This window comes from Chiloscyllium punctatum, chromosome 8, assembly GCF_047496795.1.
Source record: "Chiloscyllium punctatum isolate Juve2018m chromosome 8, sChiPun1.3, whole genome shotgun sequence".
Taxonomy (NCBI): domain Eukaryota; kingdom Metazoa; phylum Chordata; class Chondrichthyes; order Orectolobiformes; family Hemiscylliidae; genus Chiloscyllium; species Chiloscyllium punctatum.
The window spans coordinates 65270914-65290853 of record NC_092746.1 but is presented as its reverse complement, the minus strand read 5'-3'; the positions used below and the strand labels follow the sequence as shown (position 1 = coordinate 65290853).

The 19940-nt window shown below is 40.4% G+C and overlaps 2 protein-coding genes across 7 annotated transcripts in view; one reads left to right on the top strand and one right to left on the bottom strand.

The window, feature by feature from the left end:
* The window catches only part of stk17a (serine/threonine kinase 17a), a 115983-nt gene extending 112016 nt beyond the window's left edge, over nucleotides 1-3967 (top strand). For all 3 annotated transcript variants that reach the window (XM_072575684.1, XM_072575682.1, XM_072575683.1), the window contains one exon: nucleotides 1793-3967. In XM_072575684.1, the coding sequence (XP_072431785.1) occupies nucleotides 1793-2090 (298 nt within the window). In that variant the 3' untranslated portion in view covers nucleotides 2091-3967. The remainder of the gene's footprint in view (nucleotides 1-1792) is intronic.
* A 4039-nt stretch (nucleotides 3968-8006) lies between these two features.
* Nucleotides 8007-19940, bottom strand: part of coa1 (cytochrome C oxidase assembly factor 1) — a 51586-nt gene continuing 39652 nt past the window's right edge. For all 4 annotated transcript variants that reach the window (XM_072575680.1, XM_072575678.1, XM_072575677.1 and 1 more), the window contains 4 exons: nucleotides 15798-15910; nucleotides 11913-12064; nucleotides 11522-11598; nucleotides 8007-8581 (listed from right to left, as the gene is read on the bottom strand). In XM_072575680.1, coding sequence (XP_072431781.1) covers nucleotides 8491-8581; nucleotides 11522-11598; nucleotides 11913-12064; nucleotides 15798-15891 — 414 coding nt within the window. In that variant the 5' untranslated portion in view covers nucleotides 15892-15910 and the 3' untranslated portion in view covers nucleotides 8007-8490. The remainder of the gene's footprint in view (nucleotides 8582-11521; nucleotides 11599-11912; nucleotides 12065-15797; nucleotides 15911-19940) is intronic.

Genomic DNA, 19940 nt, shown 5'->3' with positions numbered 1-19940 from the left:
AAGTTCGGTGGGGCAGGAGCAGGCTGAGACAATGGGTCAGCCAGGGCAGTCAGGTTTGTGGATTTGGGTTATGGGACTGAGGTTGGAGGCGGTGGATGGGAGATCCCCTGAGGTGATGAGGTTATGGATGGTCTGGGAGATGATGGTTTGGTGGTGGGATCATGGTCCAGGGGACAGTAGGAGGAGGTGTCCGCGAGCTGGGATACTTCCATATCTGCCACAAATTCACCTGCACCTCCACACACATCATTTATTGCATCCGCTGCACCCGATGTGGCCTCCTCTATATTTGGAAGACAGGCCACCTACTTGCGGAATGTTTCAGAGAACTCCTCTGGGACACCCGAACCAACCAACCCAACCACCCCGTGGCTCAACACTTCACTTCAACTCCCCCTCCCACTCCACCAAGGACATGCAGGTCCTTGGACTCCTCCATCGCCAGACCATAGCAACACGATGGTTGGAGGAAGAGCGCCTCATCTTCCGCCTAGGAACCCTCCGACCGCAAGGGATGAAATCAGATTTCTCCAGTTTCCTCATTTCCTCTCCCCCCACCTTGTCTCAGTCAAATCCCTCGAACTCAGCACTGCCTTCCTAACCTGCAACCTTCTTCCTGACCTCTCCGCCCCCACCCCATTCCGGTCTATCACCCTCACCTTGACCTCCTTCCACCTAGCCTGCTGAACACACTTTCCTCATTCCTGAAGAAGGGCTTATGCCTGAAACGTCGATTCTCCTGCTCCTTGGATGCTGCCTGACCTGTTGCACTTTTCCAGCAACACATTTTCACCTCCTTGTCTAAGAGCACTACGTGTGTACCAACACCTGACTGACTGACTACAGTTTAAGACAGTGATTCATTACCACCTTCTCAGAAGAAAAACTAGTAAAACTTGTGAATCAAACATATTGGTCTGACTTGTAACTTCAAAATGGATCTCCTATGCAACCAGTACTTTCACTTCCAAGTATCACTGTTTTGGTTATAGGTTTATCCCCTTGGCTTCACAAAAGGTAACTAAGAGATTCCAACAAATACTGGCCTTAGCAGCTCATGTACTAGGAATAAATTAGAGAATCCACCAGCAAGAATTTTCTGCCCCACTAAGTCTTCACTCAAGCTTCTCTGCTACACTGGAAATATCTCCAATAATTTCTACCAAAACTAGTTTATTAGCTTTAACTTCATCCTGATTAATCTTTGCTCCATTCCTTCAAAGACATTAACAGCCTTATCAATAATAAGATAAGTATACACATTCGAGCATTATGACTTTTTAAAACAGATTTATTACTTTAATTTTGTAACTGTCTATTATAAAACATAAAAAGCTATTGACTTTTATTGTGGTTTTATCAAGGTCTTCAGGAAATAATGTATTCGAACTGATTGATCTCTCTACATTCCACTGAGTGGATTCTCTCATTCCTTATTTTTCTTTCCAAACTTAGTGCTATTTCTTAAGTAGAACAAAATGTCCATATTTGTATCTGTTGTCTATTTTGCCATTGTTACCCTATTCTCCTCCTACAGGAATCTTAACTGGTTGCTCGTGTTTATAGGAAGTTTAGCATCATTCAAGATTGAGGTTCCTTTTGCTCAAATGCAAATGATCCCTAACCTCTTGTGATGGTTCATTCCTAACCCATTCCTAGTCTAATTTGTATCTGTCAACTGATGTTGATCCATGCTACTACATTTTCTCATGCAGTGCCTTTAGTATGATTGAATTTACAAGTAGTTTTGATTTTTCTACCTTTGTTTATATTATCTGCTTTTCTTTGGCAGAGAGCGAGCTTTAGCTGAGGAGTGCCTCAGGCATCCATGGTTGGCTTTTGAATGCGATGAAACAGAATTTGTCACTGAAGCTTCAACCAACACCCTTGAATCTAAAGTTTTGGAAGAATCAGAAACACAAAACCAAGAAACAGAAGAGCTCATTGTCATGGCATCATACACATTGGGACAGTGCAGACAGTCTGAGAAAGAAAACATTAAAACTGACCAAAAAGCCATCTCCAAGCGCTTCAAATTTGAAGAACCATTTAATACCTTACAGGAAATTTCAGGAGAGTTTATCTATTGACTTGTGTTATAGAAATACACACTACATTTTAAAAAAGAGTCTTTTAAATAACAGACTCTGACAAAACAGTTATTTTGTGAGCTTCAGTTTCTCTACAGATACTCAAACAAAAACTGTTTTAATGCTTAAATACCAAGCACTGTTGTGCCATGCTTCTGATACAATGTTAACAATGTTCAAAGTAAAGCTCAGCAGAGAGTATAAAGGGTTGGTGATAACTGAAATGCTTTTCTTCAGAACATAATTCGGAGCTGATACTTATTTCACAAAAGATGACTGGCAGAGCATTAATTGGAATATCCATTCTATTTGCACAACTGGTGACGGGGGAGGGGTAGGGGGAGAAGAAAATAGATCTAGATTGATCCTTTAAGCCGCTGTACTGTCAGCAATAAAAATATGCAGTTCTTGTGAATAATGCACTTCAATGATTTTTTTTGAATTCTAAAAGTACTTGTTCCCTAAAATATTACAGCAAGCTATAGTTACAAATAACACACATTTGGGATTTATGTTGCTATCTAGAATTATTTGCTACATTCCTTTTCTTTTTAAGCATGTATGAATTAATTAGACAAGTCAAAGGTTGGTTTCTTTGACTTTTCTTAAACTTGATTGATTTCATTTTTGAATAATTATATTGTTTGTATATGTATTTTTTAATGTTTGAATATTTTTGTGAATGGAAACAAATGCTTGATTTTCCCAGGATGAGATGAACTTATTCAGGAAAATTGCTGCACGATGGACAGCGATAGATGTTACTCTATTGGTGCCTTACAGATTAGAAATTTATATGGTATTCATTATGCACAGGACTGCAAAATTTAATTTGTTAAATGTACATTTTTTAATGGTAATCTGGTTAACAGTAAGCTATTTGTTAGCTTTCTAATGAATTACAAAGCTATTAAAGCGACACACATTTATGAATCCATTTAAAAATACATTTTTAAAATTATCCACATCAGTGTGCAGTCAGCAGAATAGAGGACCATTATGTTGTAACAAGCAACAGAATCACTGGTCTTGAGGAATTAGAACAAGTTTAATTAATAAAGAACAGAACTAAGTTCTGGACAGCAGCTTATGTTTGTGCCAGATTATTATATTCAGTATTTCACACCAATTTAAAATTCTACAGCACAAAAATGTACATTTTCACAAGATAAAATCTCCATTTAAAAAAAACTCAGGGATCCCTGAATATTGCCATATATTTTAATTATGATTATTTTTACTAAGTAAAGTTTTTTTAAAAGTAATCTTAGTCTTGTTTCTTAAATTCACGTTGCACCCATTTTCTTTGATTTCTTTCCCCACCCCTCAATAAGTTACTGCACAATTAATGTAAATATTAACCTTTCGGTTAAAGCAAATATTACTGGCCGTTTAAGGGCTAATGGGGTAATAATAGATGAAAGTGATACAAAGCTGCTTCCAAGCCTTGAAGTAGATTTTCAGAATACATTGCCATGTCACCCAATCTACAGAATTTGTCTGCAAATGGTGCTAAATGAAATACAACCTCAACTAACAGAACAAGTTTTTGCTACTAAAGATCTTTTTTCTTATTTCTGTATCTAAAATGTTAACCAGTATTTTTGATAAATTGATTTCTGGTAAGTTTGAGGTAGCCATAGCCATGTTTTCATAATTATATAGTAAAATCTAATTTTCTCTAACTGATCTTGATTTTAAGTTGAACTTTTGACAGTGTTACCTTTTGTGTTCAGAAGTATACTGTAAATTTAACAATTGCTAGCCAATTCTTTTACCTGCAGTAATAGTTGTGGAGTGAGGGGCTGTGGGTGAGGCAGTTTTGTATCTTTATCATAAAGATGTACATATTCCTTTAATAAACATATCTGACTGCTTATTCATCTGTGCTTAAGTATAATTACTGAGTAAATAATCTTCAGACTTTAGAGATAGGGACTGTCATGTACATAAATTAAACATTCCTGCAAGCCAGAGATGACTAGCAGCTTAGTGCATAGATATTTAGTTTATAGCGTACAAAATACAAGCATTCATTATTTAATGATTAATAGTATTTACTAACTTGACATAATAGACTTTCTTTTAAATAATAATATTTTGCAATGTACACAACTTCACCTAGTTACACAGAAACAGAAAATAGGAGCAGAAGTAGTCCATTTAGTCCTTTTGAGCCTGCGCTGCTATTCATTATGATCATGACTGATCCCACTTATAATTCTGTTCCTGCTTTACCCCATATAGTATGATCCCTTTAGCTCCAAGTGCTAGATTCAACAACTACTTGACAACATTATGTTTCGGCCTCAACTGCTTTCTGTGGAAGCTCACTACTCTGGGTGAAGAAATGTTTCATCTTAGGCATAAATGGTATGCCCTGTATCCTTCGACTATAACCCCTGATTCTGGACTCCCTGTCAACGGGCACATTCTTCTTGCACCGAACCTGTGAGAATTTTATGTTTCTATGAGAATGTGCCTTGTTCCTCTATAGGAACGGGACCTGGATGCTGCCTGACCTGCTGCGCTTTTCCAGCAACACATTTTCAGCTCTGATCTCCAGCATCTGCAGTCCTCACTTTCTCCTTGTTCTTCTATACTCCAGCAATTATGATCTTGATTCAATCTCTCCTCATATCAGTTCCACCATCCAAGGAATCAATCTGGTGAACCTTCATTGCACTCCCTTTAGAGTAAGAACATCCTTCCTCAGATAAGGAGACCAAAATTGCACACAATATTCCTGGTCTGATCTCACCAAGGCCCTGTATAATTGCAGCAATTCAGCCCTGCACCTTCATTCTCTTGCTCTGATGGCCAATGTACCATTTGCCTACTTTAGCACATATGCACCTACATGCGTACCTTCAGTGACTGGATGCCCAGGTCTTCTTTCATATTCCCCTTCTCAATTTATAGCCAATCAGATAATAATCTGCCTTCCTGTTTTTGCTATCAAAGCTCTCATTTCTCTGCATTATACTGCATCTGGCGTGTGGTTATCCAAAATATCTCTGCATACTCCTCACAGCTCCCCCTCCCACCAAGCTTTGTGTCATCTGCCAATTTAGAGACATTACATTTAGTTCTCTCAACCAAATCATTAATATATATTGTGAACAGTTGGGGTCTTTGCATTGATCCAGGAGGTACCCCACTAGAGTTTACCTGCCATTTGGAAAAAGACACATTTATTCCGACTCATTGTTTCCAGCTTACCAAACAGTTTTGAGCACCTCAATGTACTAGCCCCAACACCATGTACATTGGTATATAAATTAATCTCTCAGAAGTCTTTCTACAAAGTCCCACCTTAAAGTCCTAATAAACCACATCCGATGGCTCCCCCCATTAATTTAACACAGTGCACAATTTTCATTACATTCTTTGCTCAATTTATTGTCATGTACTCGAGTGCAGTGAAAAGTTTACAATCATAACTTGCAGCACCATCTCCGGTACAAACTTACCTCGGTACAGGTTCTTAGGAATAAATTTTAAAAAAAGGTTCAGCATTTCAGTCCTTTGTGTCACTTCAGGCACAAGATACCTAGGTACAAAATCTTAGGAATAAATTAGAAAAAGATGTAATCTAAAATTTTGTACCTAGGTACCTCGTATGCTTTCTATAGAGAAAAGCACTACAGCACTGACATTTTCAAAAACCAATGTAGATATCTGTGTTTCTTGATCTTGACAATGGAACATTGCGTTGAAACTGCATTCCTCCTGTTCTGTTACCTGTTTATCCTGGAATTTATTTATGTATTCCAATGAATGAAATGAAAATCACCTTTGATGTAAAATGGGCAGTAAACCAATATTGGCCATTTTACACTGAACCAGTTAAAAGGGAGTCTCCTCCTCCCTTTCCCCACATCACTTGGTTCATCCTCACTATACCATTCGATCAAGGTTTCAGTGTTGGCTGATCTGTTAACTAAATTTGGCATAAGGTTGAGTCTGGTATATTGACATCACATGACCACTTTCTACCAACTACCATAAATGTACAATTTGCAGCCCTGACGAGTTAATGCCAGGTTGAAAGGCCTGCTTATCTATTCTGTTTGCTTCAACAAACAAAAAAGACTGCAGATCTTCAGTTCTGAGTAATAAAATGCATCAGTTTCAGGTTGATACTGATGGATCCACTATACAGAGATTAAAATCACCAGTAAAATTTACCTTCTTTCCAAGGGCACCACATCCTGAAGCCACTTTGTCCTTCCTCTGGCATTTTCAGCAGCACCCCCTGCTGTTGATGGCTTTGCCATTGCTGGTGAGGAGTCAGCCCTCTGACTGGGGCAGCAGTTCTGGAGGGCCTTTACTGTTAATTCCTGCTGTCCACAGTACTGGATTGTCTCCTGCTTTCTGCCTCAGTGGTAGTATTTGATTCTCTCCAGAAACATTCAGCCAATATTAGTTTATCATTTATTGTATCCGTTGCTCCCGATGCGGTCTCCTCTACATTGGGGAGACTGGGCGCCTCCTAGCAGAGCGCTTTAGGGAACATCTCCGGGACACCCGCACCAATCAACCAAACCGCCCTGTGGCCCAACATTTCAACTCCCCCTCCCACTCTGCCGAGGACATGGAGGTCGTGGGCCTCCTTCACCGCCGCTCCCTCACCACCAGACGCCCGGAGGAAGAACGCCTCATCTTCCGCCTCGGAACACTTCAACCCCAGGGCATCAATGTAGACTTCAACAGTTTCCTCATTTCCCCTTCCCCCACCTCACCCTAGTTCTAAACTTCCAGCTCAGTAACTGTCCCCTTGACTTGCCCGGACTTGTCCTACCTGCCTATCTTCTTTTCCACCTATCCACTCCACCCTCTCCTCCTTGACCGATCACCTTCATCCCCTCCCCCACTCACCCATTGTACTCTATGCACCCATCCCCATCTTCCTCTAGCTTATCTCTCCACGCTTCAGGCTCACTGCCTTTATTCCTGATGAAGGGCTTTTGCCCGAAACGTCGATTTCGAAGCTACTTGGATGCTGCCTGAACTGCTGTGCTCTTCCAGCACCACTAATCCAGAATTTGGTTTCCAGCATCTGCAGTCATTGTTTTTACCTCTGTGGTTCCTGTAGCATATCCATCCTTGTCAGCAGACAACTGGAAATGATAGACAACAATGGTGCTGACAGCCTGAGAATTAAGTTTTTTAAATGAAGAAATTGGTTAATCAGTTCAAACGCATCCATAAACACTAAATTATAAATCTATCATTGGATACTGCTCAAGTTGACAGACTGGGGCATCTCTTCCACAAGAATAAGACCTATTGTATTGCTGTGTGGAACATTTGGATGTGCTTTCACCAAGCATTAGCATCTTAATTTGGCAGTGCACACTAACATACTTCAACAGTGCTGCACTCCAAACTGATCTTCACAAGTGAACATTTCAATTCTATTCCCAGACTTTATAAGGTTTGTGTCAGGGGTTGAATGATTATTAAAAGATATATACGTAGACCAAGTCAAATTTATTATACCGCATACATCACTTCTCATATTTCCAGCTCTTTTTGAATTTAATGCTTGAAACTCCATTAACTTTGGATTTGTTATTTCATATCCAAATGTTTTTGTTACCGTTCCATTCAAGAACTGAGGATTTAGCTCATAAGACATATAGTGACTGGAACAACACTCAGAGCAAGCTCCTCCAAGATCTGAAAGGTACATGTTTGTGCATTGACTACCTGTAGGTAGAAAAGTATGTTCCCTAGTTACTGGTTGAATGTCAAGTAATTTGACATTGGTGTTATATGTACATTTCTTGTATTCCTTGCAATCAATATCGACATACATCTAAAGTTTTCTTAATAAAACACATCGTGCATAAAATAAAAATCCGGTCAATTCAACCTATAGTCAAGGTTACTAATCAAACTAACATCAGCTTTTCAACAGAATTACCTTTTATTCTCAGGAACATGTCTGTACATGGTTTGAGGACACAACAAAAAAATTCTCCTTACATCGAATTGGCCTGAAAAAGGTTTGTAGCAATCCTGTAAATAAAATGAAAACAGAAATTGCTGAAAATCTCAGCTGGTCCAGTAGCATATGTGGAGAGAACACAGTTAACATTTCGAATCTAGAGACCTTTCTTCAGAATCTTCAATTCTTAAGACGGGTCACTGGACCCAAAATGTAACTCTGCTTTTTCACCACAGATGCTGCTGGACCTGCTGGGCTTTCTAGCAATTTCTGTTTTTGTCAACATCTTTGACTTTATTTTTTTGTTTAACTGAAATTGTTGGATGCACTAATTTTAGAAACAACTGTGTGATTTTAAGCTTCAAACTATTTTGAAAAATTATTTTGTTTGAAATAACATCAATGATTGAATTACATTGTAAAGAATGCAACTTTGCTCATGCATTAATATCGGTGGTCTTTATCTTCAGTCAATGGATAAACTAAAACTTGTTGGCCATCCAGCAGCTGCAACACAGCTTCTTGTAGAAACCATCTAATAAAAAAGAAGAAACACCACAGGTAGAGTGATTAACAAATAATTCAGCAAAATTTCCAAAATTCTCATTTCTCATAAGCTTGAGTTAGGATCAGTCATGATATCAGATGTTTTGCCAATTCTCAGGTACCTTATCCAACTATCTATTCTTTTATTTTCTAATCATTCTGTTCAGAGATGTTCTGACACATCTTTGGAGCAGATGGGACTTGAACCCAGGTCTCCTGGTTCAAAGGCAGAAACATAACCACTGTACCACGACAGCCCTCCAAACAGTTTTATTTCACAGGACTTATACATTTAGTGGTAAGGTCCTAGGGAGTGTTGCTGAACAAAGAGACCTTGGAGTGCAGGTTCATAGCTCCTTGAAAGTGGAGTCGCAGGTAGATAGAATAGTGAAGAAGGCGTTTGGTATGCTTTCTTTTATTGGTCAGAGTATTGAGTACAGGGGTTGGGAGGTCATGTTGCGGCTGTACAGGACATTGGTCAGGCCCCTGTTGGAATATTACATGCAATTCTGGTCTCCTTCTTATCGGAAAGATGTTGTGAAACTTGAAAGGGTTCAGAAAAGATTTACAAGGATGTTGCCAGGGTTGGAGGATTTGAGCTACAGGGAGAGGCTGAACAGGCTGGGGCTGTTTTCCCTGGAGCGTTGGAGGCTGAGGGGTGACCTTATAGAGGTTTACAAAATTAGGAGGGGCATGGATAGGGTAAGTAGGCAAAGTCTTTTCCCTGGGGTCGGGGAGTCCAGAACTAGAGGGCATAGGTTTAGAGTGAGAGGGGAAGATATAAAAGAGACCTAAGGGGCAACTTTTTCACACAGAGGGTGGTACGGGTATGAAATGAGCTGCCAGAGGAAGTGGTGGAGGCTGGTACAATTGCAACATTTAAGAGGGATTTGGATGGGTATATGAATAGGAAGGGTTTAGAGGGATATGTGCCGGGTGCTGGCAGGTGGGACTAGACTGGGTTGGGATATCTGGTCAGCATGGATGGGTTGGACCGAAAGGTCTGTTTCTATGCTGTGCATTTCTATGACTCCTAAGTGCTCTCACACATAACTGTATGTTTCCTTTTCCTCATCACCAAATTACCCATAGTATTTTTTCATTTATTGATTACCACCAGCAAATCCTCCATGTTTTCTAATTGATCAAGTAGGTATTCTCTTTTTTTAAAATTATTTATGGCCAAAGCTGCTATTACACACAACTAAATGTTTTCCCCAATCACCATATCAAGATAGATGGTATGTTTTCCATCTATTAAACACCACCAGTAAATCACCCATGTCTTCCAATTGTTTTTGTTTATTTTCAAATTAACCTATTCAGAAATGTTATGACACACCTCTGGAGCAAGTGGGACCTGAACCCAGACCTCCTGGCCCAGAGATAGGGGCATTACCATGCATCACAAAACATCCCAAATACCTATTCTTTGTAAATGAGTGAATATATATCCCCTAGTTGCTCTTTCATGGTGGACCAGCACAGTCAAGCTCAACCATGTCCTCACTCACTATCACACTTTAACATTTTCCTTGGAGACATTAAAGAGTAGGTACCTGACTGATCTTTTCCATTTCCTATCCAGGCACACTAGGGACAGAACTTAAAACTGTCTTGGCTGAAGCAGCTCACTCAGTCGATAAGGGATTAAATCTGCGACCTCTGCCACAATGTCAGTTCAGAACACTAGCAACTGACTGACATGAAAATACTATTTTGGAAATCAATTCTGGTCTTGCCAAGTTTTTCTCTCTCATTTTCCACAAGTTGCAGAAAATATCCAACAAGCCATCAAGATCATCCTTAAAGCCTTTCAAGTGAACTAATGCTTGGTCCAAAACAATCCACTTTGCATAGATAGGATTTTTAAAAAGAGAATCAGAGAGAAAAACAATGAACACACATTTAAAGGTCTTTAGTCACCCAATCTACAGTCAATAAAAAGATGGTACATTTTACAGACTCTAGTTTAATTAAACATCAACATAACAATTAATACAAGTGTTTGATCAGAAATATTTTAGACATTTTTTGGAATCTAAAGCACAATTTGGTTCCTATTGATGCATCTTATTTCATAAGATTCCTTTAAATCCCAGTCAAATCTTATTTAATTAAATCTCTATCACATCTAAATGAATTCTTACTGAATACTGGTCATTTTTATAAGCAGTATTTTCTTTTCTCCAATCATTTCATTTTTCTCACATCACACCTTTGAAAGTGGTTGCTGTTTATATCTCCAATGGCTATTTAAAATTGTGCTGTCTTCTTTGATCCCCTTCAGGTTGTTCTCTACTTTAGAACTTTTCAACAGAAGAAAATGTTGTACAGGAGGCAGCATAAATCATAAATAACTGCACTGAATTATATCTTTGCAGAACTTCTTCATACTGTCGTTCACCATTACAGCATATACGAATGCAATGCAAGTTCTCCACTTTGCGCCAAGTGGAGCAGAACAAAAGTCATAAATTTCTTCTCATTCAGTCTAAATCACTTGGTTAACTGCCACACTTCTTGGCTATGTTCAGTTTCCTCATTCTCTGAAACCAAATCAGGACAACCTGAGAAAATATAGATAATTCTTCAAAGTTTGGGAGATTTGTAGCTTGGGTGCTCATTGTTGTGGTTCTGTTCGCCGAGCTGGGAATTTGTGTTGCAGATGTTTCGTCCCCTGTCTAGGTGACATCCTCAGTGCTTGGGAGCCTCCTGTGAAGCGCTTCTGTGAAGAATTCTAGATAATTCTTTCAAATATGTGTGAAAATGTCTAAAATATTCATCTCCAGATATGTTCATACCACATAACACTTGTTGACAGAACTAAAATATATGCATAATTCTACTGATTATGGAAATCAAACTGACTTTTAAACAACAACATTGAAACAACAATCATTTAGATGGTTACGTGTCTATAGGTTACCTTTTCTGTAGACCATCCCGAACAGAATAGGTATGGAGATATCCAGCTGATTTTGATCCACAAACTGGGATTTTAATCTATAAACCAATGCCACACAATTAGTTAATAGAGTCAGTTTATCTGGATTCCATAGACTAGCGCACATTTATTCTAATTCTATGCTTTCACTTAACATCCACTCACAAACTTCATTCATTATTTAAAAGGAATATAAATTCCCTTCTGTAGCATCAAGAATGGAAACAATTCAGCTAATAGTTAAAATTAAAAGGTACATGAAAATCAAAACGGACATATGGAAGAAACCTGCACAATGATGTTACTGCTCCATAAACAACTTAAAAGTTTAGATGCAAAAGCAGAGTTGACAAAAAAAAACTGAAAACTGTACCCTTGCACTTTTTCCATCCACATGATTGTTCCTGTCAGTGAGTTTGATATTTCGGATGTGCAATGGAGGAGCTCCCAGGGCTTCTAATGCTGTGTCATTTTTGTTGAGTTCTTCAATTGCCAACTTATAGTATTCTGATTTGGCAAAATTTTCTATAAAAACAATTATTCACAATAGAGATCTGCATCAAATCCATACAGTATCAAGCCCACCCCAGCCACCAAATCTGTAAGTCAATTTTAACCACCAACTCATTTATTCACATTAAGAGATTATGACAAATTTTGAAGGAAATGGACAAGAAGAGCTGAGATAAAGCTGAAATTCCAAAACTCATGAGTCAGTTCATAAACTAAAGGAAGGAAGGCTTTAGAACAATACATAGCTCATTCATAAAGTCAGGAAGTATGGGACACAGGGAGATTTGGCTATCTGGATTCAGAATTGGCTGGCTGATAAAAGGCAGAGAGTGGTTGTGGATGGAAAGTATTCTGCCTGGAGGTCAGTGTTGAGTGGGGTCCCGCAGGGCTCTGTTCTTGGGCCTCTGCTCTTTGTAGTTTTTATAAAATATGGATGAGGAAGTTGAGGGGTGGGTTAGTAAATTTGCAGATGACACAAAGGTTGGAGGTGCCATCGATAGTATTGAGGGCTACTGCAGGCTGCAGCGCAACAAAGACAGGATGCAGAACTGGGCTGAGAAATGGCAGATGGAGTTCCACCTGGATAAATGTGAAGTGATGCATTTTGGAAGGTCGAACTCGAATGCTGAATATAGGATTAAAGTCAGGATTCTCGGCAGTGTGGAGGAACAGAGGGATCTAGGTGTGCAAGTACATAAATACCTCAAAGTTGCCACCCAAGTGGATAGGGTTGTTAAGAAAGCATATGGTGTTTTGGCTTTCATTAACAGGGGGATCGAGTTTAAAAGCTGCTAGGTTTTGCTACAGTTCTACAAGTCCCTAGTGAGACCACACTTGGAATATTGTATCCAGTTCTGGTCACCCTACTATAGGAAAGATACAGAGGCTTTGGAGAGGGTGCAAAGAAGGTTTACCAGGATGCTGCCTGGACTAGAGGACTTGCCTTATGAAGAAAGGTTGAATGAGCTCACACATTTCTCTCTGGAGAGGAGGAGGAAGAGAGGAGACCTGATCGAGGTGTACAAAATAATGAGTGGAATAGATAGAGTCAATAGCCAGAGACTTTTCCTCAGGGCAGGATTGACTGGTACAAGAAGTCATGGGTTGAAGATATTAGGAGGAAGGTATAAAGGCAGACGTTCTTTATGCAGAGAGTTGTGAATGCATGGAATGTGTTGCCAGCTGTGGTGTTGGAAGCAGAGTCATTGGGGACATTTAAGCGACTGCTGGACATGCACATGGAGAGCAGTGAGTTGAGGGGTGCATAGGTTAAGTTACTATGTTTTCCATTAGGATTAAACCTTGGCACAATATTGTGGGCCAAAGGGCCTGCTCTGTGCTGTACTTTTATATGTTCTATTGTGTGACTTGGGTAAAGTGGACGAGAAAAACCAATAAGGAGAGTAGCATTTGAAAGAGGTGTTGGAGTTTTGGCCTTTTAGTAAAGGAGAAAGTATGGCCACCTTTGAGCTAAGTAGAAAAGTGCCCAGGTATACATGGTACATAAAAAGCAGGACAAATGGAACCTTGTAATTACTGCCTCATCATCAGTTCAGTAATGGAGGGTGTCATCAACAGTGCTATCAAGCAGTTCTTGCTTAGCAATAAACTGCCTACTAATGTTTCATTTGGATTAAGCCAGAGCCACTTAGCTCTTGATCTCATTACAACTTTGTTCACACATGAACAAACAAGCTGAATTCCAGAGATGAAACATGAATGACAGCCCTCAACATCAAGGCCATTTGATGAGTGAAGCATCAAGGAACCCTAAAGTGGAGTCTACAGGAAATGGGGAGTGTGGAGGAGTGAGCGACAGAGGAAGCTGTCTGTGGATTGAGTCATACCTGGCACAAAGGAGATGACTGTACTTGTTGGAGGTCAGTCATCTCAGCTCCTGGACATCTCTGCAGGAGTTCATCAGGAAAGCGCCCTAGGCCCAAACACCTTTCCTTCATCATAAGATCAGAAGTGGGGATGTCCGCTGATAACGACACCACGTTTGGCATCATTCATGACTCCTCGGGTTCTAAAACAGCCCATTCACAAAAGGAACAAATCCTGGACAATATCTAGGCTTAAGTTGACAAGTGGCAAACAACATTTGTACCACACAAGTGCCAGACAATGACAATCTCCAACAAGAGAAACTAACCATCAACCCTTAACAGTTTTGTGGTAAGTGACATTGCACTGTATATGAAGTCTTCTGTTTGTATAGATTGTTTTTATTCTACCTCTGTTTGAGTCACTGTATAGTACCATGAATCCATGCCAGAAAGAATGCCTAACTTCATGTCATCACAGGATGTACCATGGATGTCTGTACTGAAAGCCTGCTGGAGAATGTGGAAAAATATAGGACAATGGGTTCTGCTGACACCAGTGTTCCTCATTCTCATTCTGGCCTCTGTGCTGGTGTGAAATGAGATGGTCAGTGATGTCTGGGGCAGCAAAGTGTGCAGTACACAGGGGGCCAATGCATGCGGATGGCCAGGATGAGGGAACCTGCAGGTCTGTCTCCTATATAGCGCATGGGTCTTTGTGCAACATTCGATCCCTTTAAAAGGGTCTCATGAGAGTAGCCTTTATGGGGTCATGGTTTCAGGATATGGCATAAACAATTTAGGGCTGCATTGAGGTGAAATTTCTTCACACGAGAGGTGATCCTGTGGAATTTCCTGCTACATAAAGCAGTTGAGGCCAAAATATTGCACAATTTCAAGAAGGAATTGGATAGCATTTAGGACTAAGAGATCAAAGGATATAGGGGGAAAAAGCAGGAACAGGCTATTGAGTTGGATGAGCAGCAATGATCATTATAAATTGCGCAGCGGCCTACTTTAGCACAAATTTTGTATGTCTATATTTCCTGTGAACCTGATAGATCACTATAGCTAACTCCATTGACCAATATAACTGAACAACTTGAGGTAAGAAGTGCGCACACCCCTGATTGAAACCTATGTATCTCTCTGACTGCATTACCCTACCCCACAGATTGGTTGCTATGTAGTAACAGGACTGACTACAGCTCACTCCCCAGAGACTGCAGAGGTACAAACTCTCGAACCACGATCATCTCAATCGGCCAAGGACAGGCACTCTATCCACTAGTCAGGGTATAGGAGGCTGCCCTTGACACTGTGTCGGGACTCCCTGACTCACTGTACCTCCATGGACTTCAGTGAAAATACACCCCTATGACTTTGAGACATGGCTGTCTGTTTGCTGCATATAACGGTGTTTGCCAAGTAAACTGCTGGCACATGGTCAAGATGTGAGATTGACTTTGTACACTGCTGCACAGCAAGCTGTACAATGTACGAAGGTACAGTATCTTTGAGAAATTTGCTAAATTTGCTTCAGTGAAGACCGATGCAAAATACTTGTTCAAACTGTTCCTTCATTTCTTTTTTATTATCAATTCCCCAGTTTCGCTCTCTAGCGGACCAACATCAGCTTGAGTTATCCTTTCCCAATTTAACTACTGATTCAAACAGAGACAGATTCTACATTACTCACTTTTTTTCTCATTACTCAACATTGCCCTCCTTTATTTTATTTGTCATTCTTTGCTATTTCTTAAAATGCATACCAGTTTTCTGACTTATCACAAATCTTTCAATATGATGCTGTTCTTAAGCTTGTTACTCAGCCGGTCTATGATATCTACCAAATGTCAGTGGGAATAAGGTTTTGGAACAAATAATAAGTCTAACAGGTTGTGTTTTTGTGTTCTTACGTTGCATAAGGTAGTACATCACTGCACATCCTCCTCCAGATACTATTCCCAAGTATATAGCCATCTGCTGTAAAGCACGCGTTGAAACTGGCATCCTCCAAGAGTTACAGAACCTAATAAAAACAGAACAAAATGGCAATAAACTACAGTTCCAGATATATTCAAAATCTCACATTTGGGCTGATAAAAAGAAATAGAATGGAATCCTGGATTTCTGAAATAAAATTAGAAAATTCTGGAGATTCACAAGAGGCCCTTCAGTTAAAAAAAAAGATTGACCTGTTTCTTCTCGTTTGGGTTTATATCTTACATCTGTATTGGAATTTTGCAGAAGGATCACCAAAGCATGAATCTATTGCACTTTGCAAATTTTTGATAAATATGCATTGCATGTCCTGCATTTACTGTTCTGATTTTCAGCTTGTGAATTGTCCTTCCTATGGTGTCTTAGATTAGCTTTAATAATATAGTGTGTTTCCACAAATTAGGCAAAGTAGATTTGAAGAATAGATTTGTGAACAGTATGCAGTATGGCTTTATTTCCAGAATTCTCTCATAGATCTTGTGAACCTTACGATATTGACAGGTCAAACATTAAAACCAGTGTTAGATGGCAAGGAAGGAATGGTCACACTTAAATACAAAGACATACGGCTGAATTCCATCAAAAGTCAGCTAAGTGTCAATTTTGGGGAGTTTCTTGGAGGATTTCTCTCTGTGAGCTCTAGCAAGCTATTTTACACAGTTCTCTGCGGCTCACTTTATTGTGTATGTACAATGTGTCTATAGCACCACTGTCACCCTATCTTGCATTCAGCAACAGTAGATATACTCACCAGTGCCGTGTTTAATTCCCAGCTGCGTACCATGTCAAACACTGCTAGCCACAAACAGCTATTCACTGTGTATTTTTTTGTTTTTTTAGATTAGATTACTTACAGTATGGAAGCAGGCCCTTCAGCCCACAAGTCCACATTGAAGAGCAACCCACCCAGACCCATTCCCTACACCAAACACTATGGGCAATTTAGCATGGCCAATTCACCTAACCTGCACATCTTTGGACTGGGGAGGAAACCAGAGCACCCGGAGGAAACCCACGCAGACACGGGGAGAATGTGCAAACTCCACACAGACAGTTGCCCAAGGCAGATATTGAACCCAAGTCTCTGGCTCTGTGAGGCAGTAGTGCTAACTAATGTGCCACTGTGCCGCCCTACCATGTATTGTTGCACAATTAGAGTCATAGAGTCACAGAACTGTACAGCATGGAAACCTTTGGTTCAACTCATCCATGCTGACCAGTTATCCCAACCTAATCTAGTCCCATAAGCCAGCACTTGATCCTTATCCCTATAACCCCTCCTATTCATATACCCATCCAGATGCCTTTTAAATGTTGTAACTGTACCAGCCTCCACCATTTCCTCTGGCAGCTCATTCCATACACATGCCACCTTCTGCATGAAAAAGTTGCCTCTTAGGTCCTTTTTTATAACTTTTGCCCCTCACCCTAAAACTATGCCCCCTAGTTCTGGACTCCCCCACCCCAGGGAAAATACCTTATCTATTTATCCTATCCATGTCCCTCGTGATTTTATAAACCTCTATAAAGGTCAGCCTTCAGCCTTCGAAGCTCCAGGAAAAACAGCCCCAGCCTCGTCAGGGATAGCTCAAATCCTCCACCCCTGGCAATATCCTTTTAAATCTTTTCTGAACCCTTTCAAGTTTCACAACACCCTTCCAATAGGAAGGAGACCAGAATTGCAAACAATATTCCAACAGTGGCCTAACCAATGTCCTGTACAGCCGCCACATGACCTCCCAACTCCTGTACTCAATACTCTGAACAATAGAGGAAAGCATACCAAACGCCTTCTTCACTATCCTATCTACCTGCAACTCTCCTTTCAAGGAGCTGTGAACCTGCACTCCAAGGTCTCTTTGTTCAGCAACACTCTCTAGGACCTTACCATTAAGTGTATAAGTCCTGCTAAGATTTGTTTTCCCAAAATGCAGCACCTCACATTTATCTGAATTAAACTCCATCTGCCGCTTCTCAGCCCATTGGCCCATCTGGTCAAGATCCTGTTGTACTCTGAGGTAATCCTCTTTGCTGTCCACTACACCTCCAATTTTGAGGTCATCTGCAAACTTACTAAGTGTACCCCATTTGCTCACATCCAAATCATTTATGTAAATTACAAAAAGTAGAGGACCCAGCACCGATCCTTGTGGCACTCCATTGGTCACAGGCCTCCAGTCTAAAAAACAACCCTCCACCACCACCCTCTGTCTTCTACCTTTGAGCCAATTCTGTATCCAAATGGCTAGTTCTCCCTGTATTCCATGAGATCTAACCTTGCTAATCAGTCTCCCATGGGGAACCTTGTCAAACGCCTTACTGAAGTCCATATTGGTCACTTCTATAGCTCTGCCCTCATCAATCCTCTTTGTTACTTCTTTAAAAAACTCAATCAAGTTTGTGAGACATGATGACTATCCCTAATCAGTCCTTGCCTTTCCAAATACATGTACATCGAGTCCCTCCAACAACTTGCCCACCACTGATGTCAGGCTCACTGGTCTATAGTTCCCTGGCTTGTCCTTACCACCCTTTTTAAACACTGGCACCATGTTAGTCAACCTCCAGTCTTCTGGCACCTCACCTGTGGCTATTGATGATACAAATATCTCAGGAAGAGGCCCAGCAATCACTTCTCTAGCTTCCCACAGAGTTCTAGGGTACACCCTGTTCAGGTCCTGGGGATTTATCCACCTTTTTACATTTCAAGACATCCATCCTTCCTCCTCTGTAATATGGACATTTTGCAAGATGTCAGCATCTATTTCCCTACAGTCTATATCTTCCATATCCTTTTCCACAGTAAATACTGATGCAAAATACTTGTTTAGTATCTCTCCCATTTTCTGTGGCTCCACACAAAGGCCGCCTTGCTGATCTTTGAGGGGACCTATTCTCTCCCTAGCTACCCCTTTGTCCTTAATGTATTTGTAAAAACGCTTTGGATTCTCCTTAGTTCTATTTGCCAAAGCTATCTCATGTCCCTTTTTGCCCTCCTGATTTCCCTCTTAAGTATACTCCTACTTCCTTTATATTCTTCTAAGGATTCACACGATCTATCCTATCTATACCTTACATATGCTTCCTGCTTTTTCTTAACCAAACCCTCAATTTCTTTAATCATCCAGCATTCCCTTTACCTACCAGCCTTCCCTTTCACCCGGACAGGAATATACTGGCTCTGGACTCTCGTTATCTCATTTCTGAAGACTTTCCATTTTACAGCCGTCCCTTTATCCGTGAATATCTGTCCCCAGTCAGCTTTTGAAAGTTCTTGCCTAATACCATCAAAATTGGCCTTTCTCCAATTCAGAACTTCAACTTTTAGATCTGGGCTATCCTTTTCCATCACTATTTTACATCTAATAGAATTATGGTCATTGGCCCCAAAGTGCTCCCCCACTGACACCTCAGTCACCTGCCCTGCCTTATTTCCCAAGAGTAGGTCAAGTTTTGCACCTTCTTTAGTAGGTACATCCACATACTGAATCAGGAAATGTTCTTGTACACACTTAACAAATTCCTCTCCATCTAACCCCTTAACACTATGGCAGTCCCAGTTTGGAAAGTTAAAATCCCCTACCATAACCACCCTATTATTCCTACAGATAGCTGAGATCTCCTTCCAAGTTTGTTTCTCTATTTCCCTCTGACTATTAGGGGGTCTATAATACAATCCCAATAAGGTGATCATCCCTTTCTTATTTCTCAGTTCCACCCAAATAACTTCCCTAGATGTATTTCCAGGAATATCCTCCCTCAGCACAGCTGTAATGCTATCCCTTATCAAAAGTGCCACTCCCCCTCCTCTCTTGCCTCCCTTTCTATCCTTCCTGTTGCATTTGTATCCTGAAACATCAAGCTGCCAGTCCTGCCCATCCCTGAGCCACGCTTCTGTAATTGCTATGATATCCCAGTCCCATGTTCCTAACCATGCCCTGAGTTCATCTTCCTTCCCTGTTAGGCCCCTTGCATTTAAATAAATGCAGTTTAATTTATTAGTCCAACCTTGTACCTGCCTGCCCTGACTGTTTGACTGTAAGTGTCCCATTATTTTC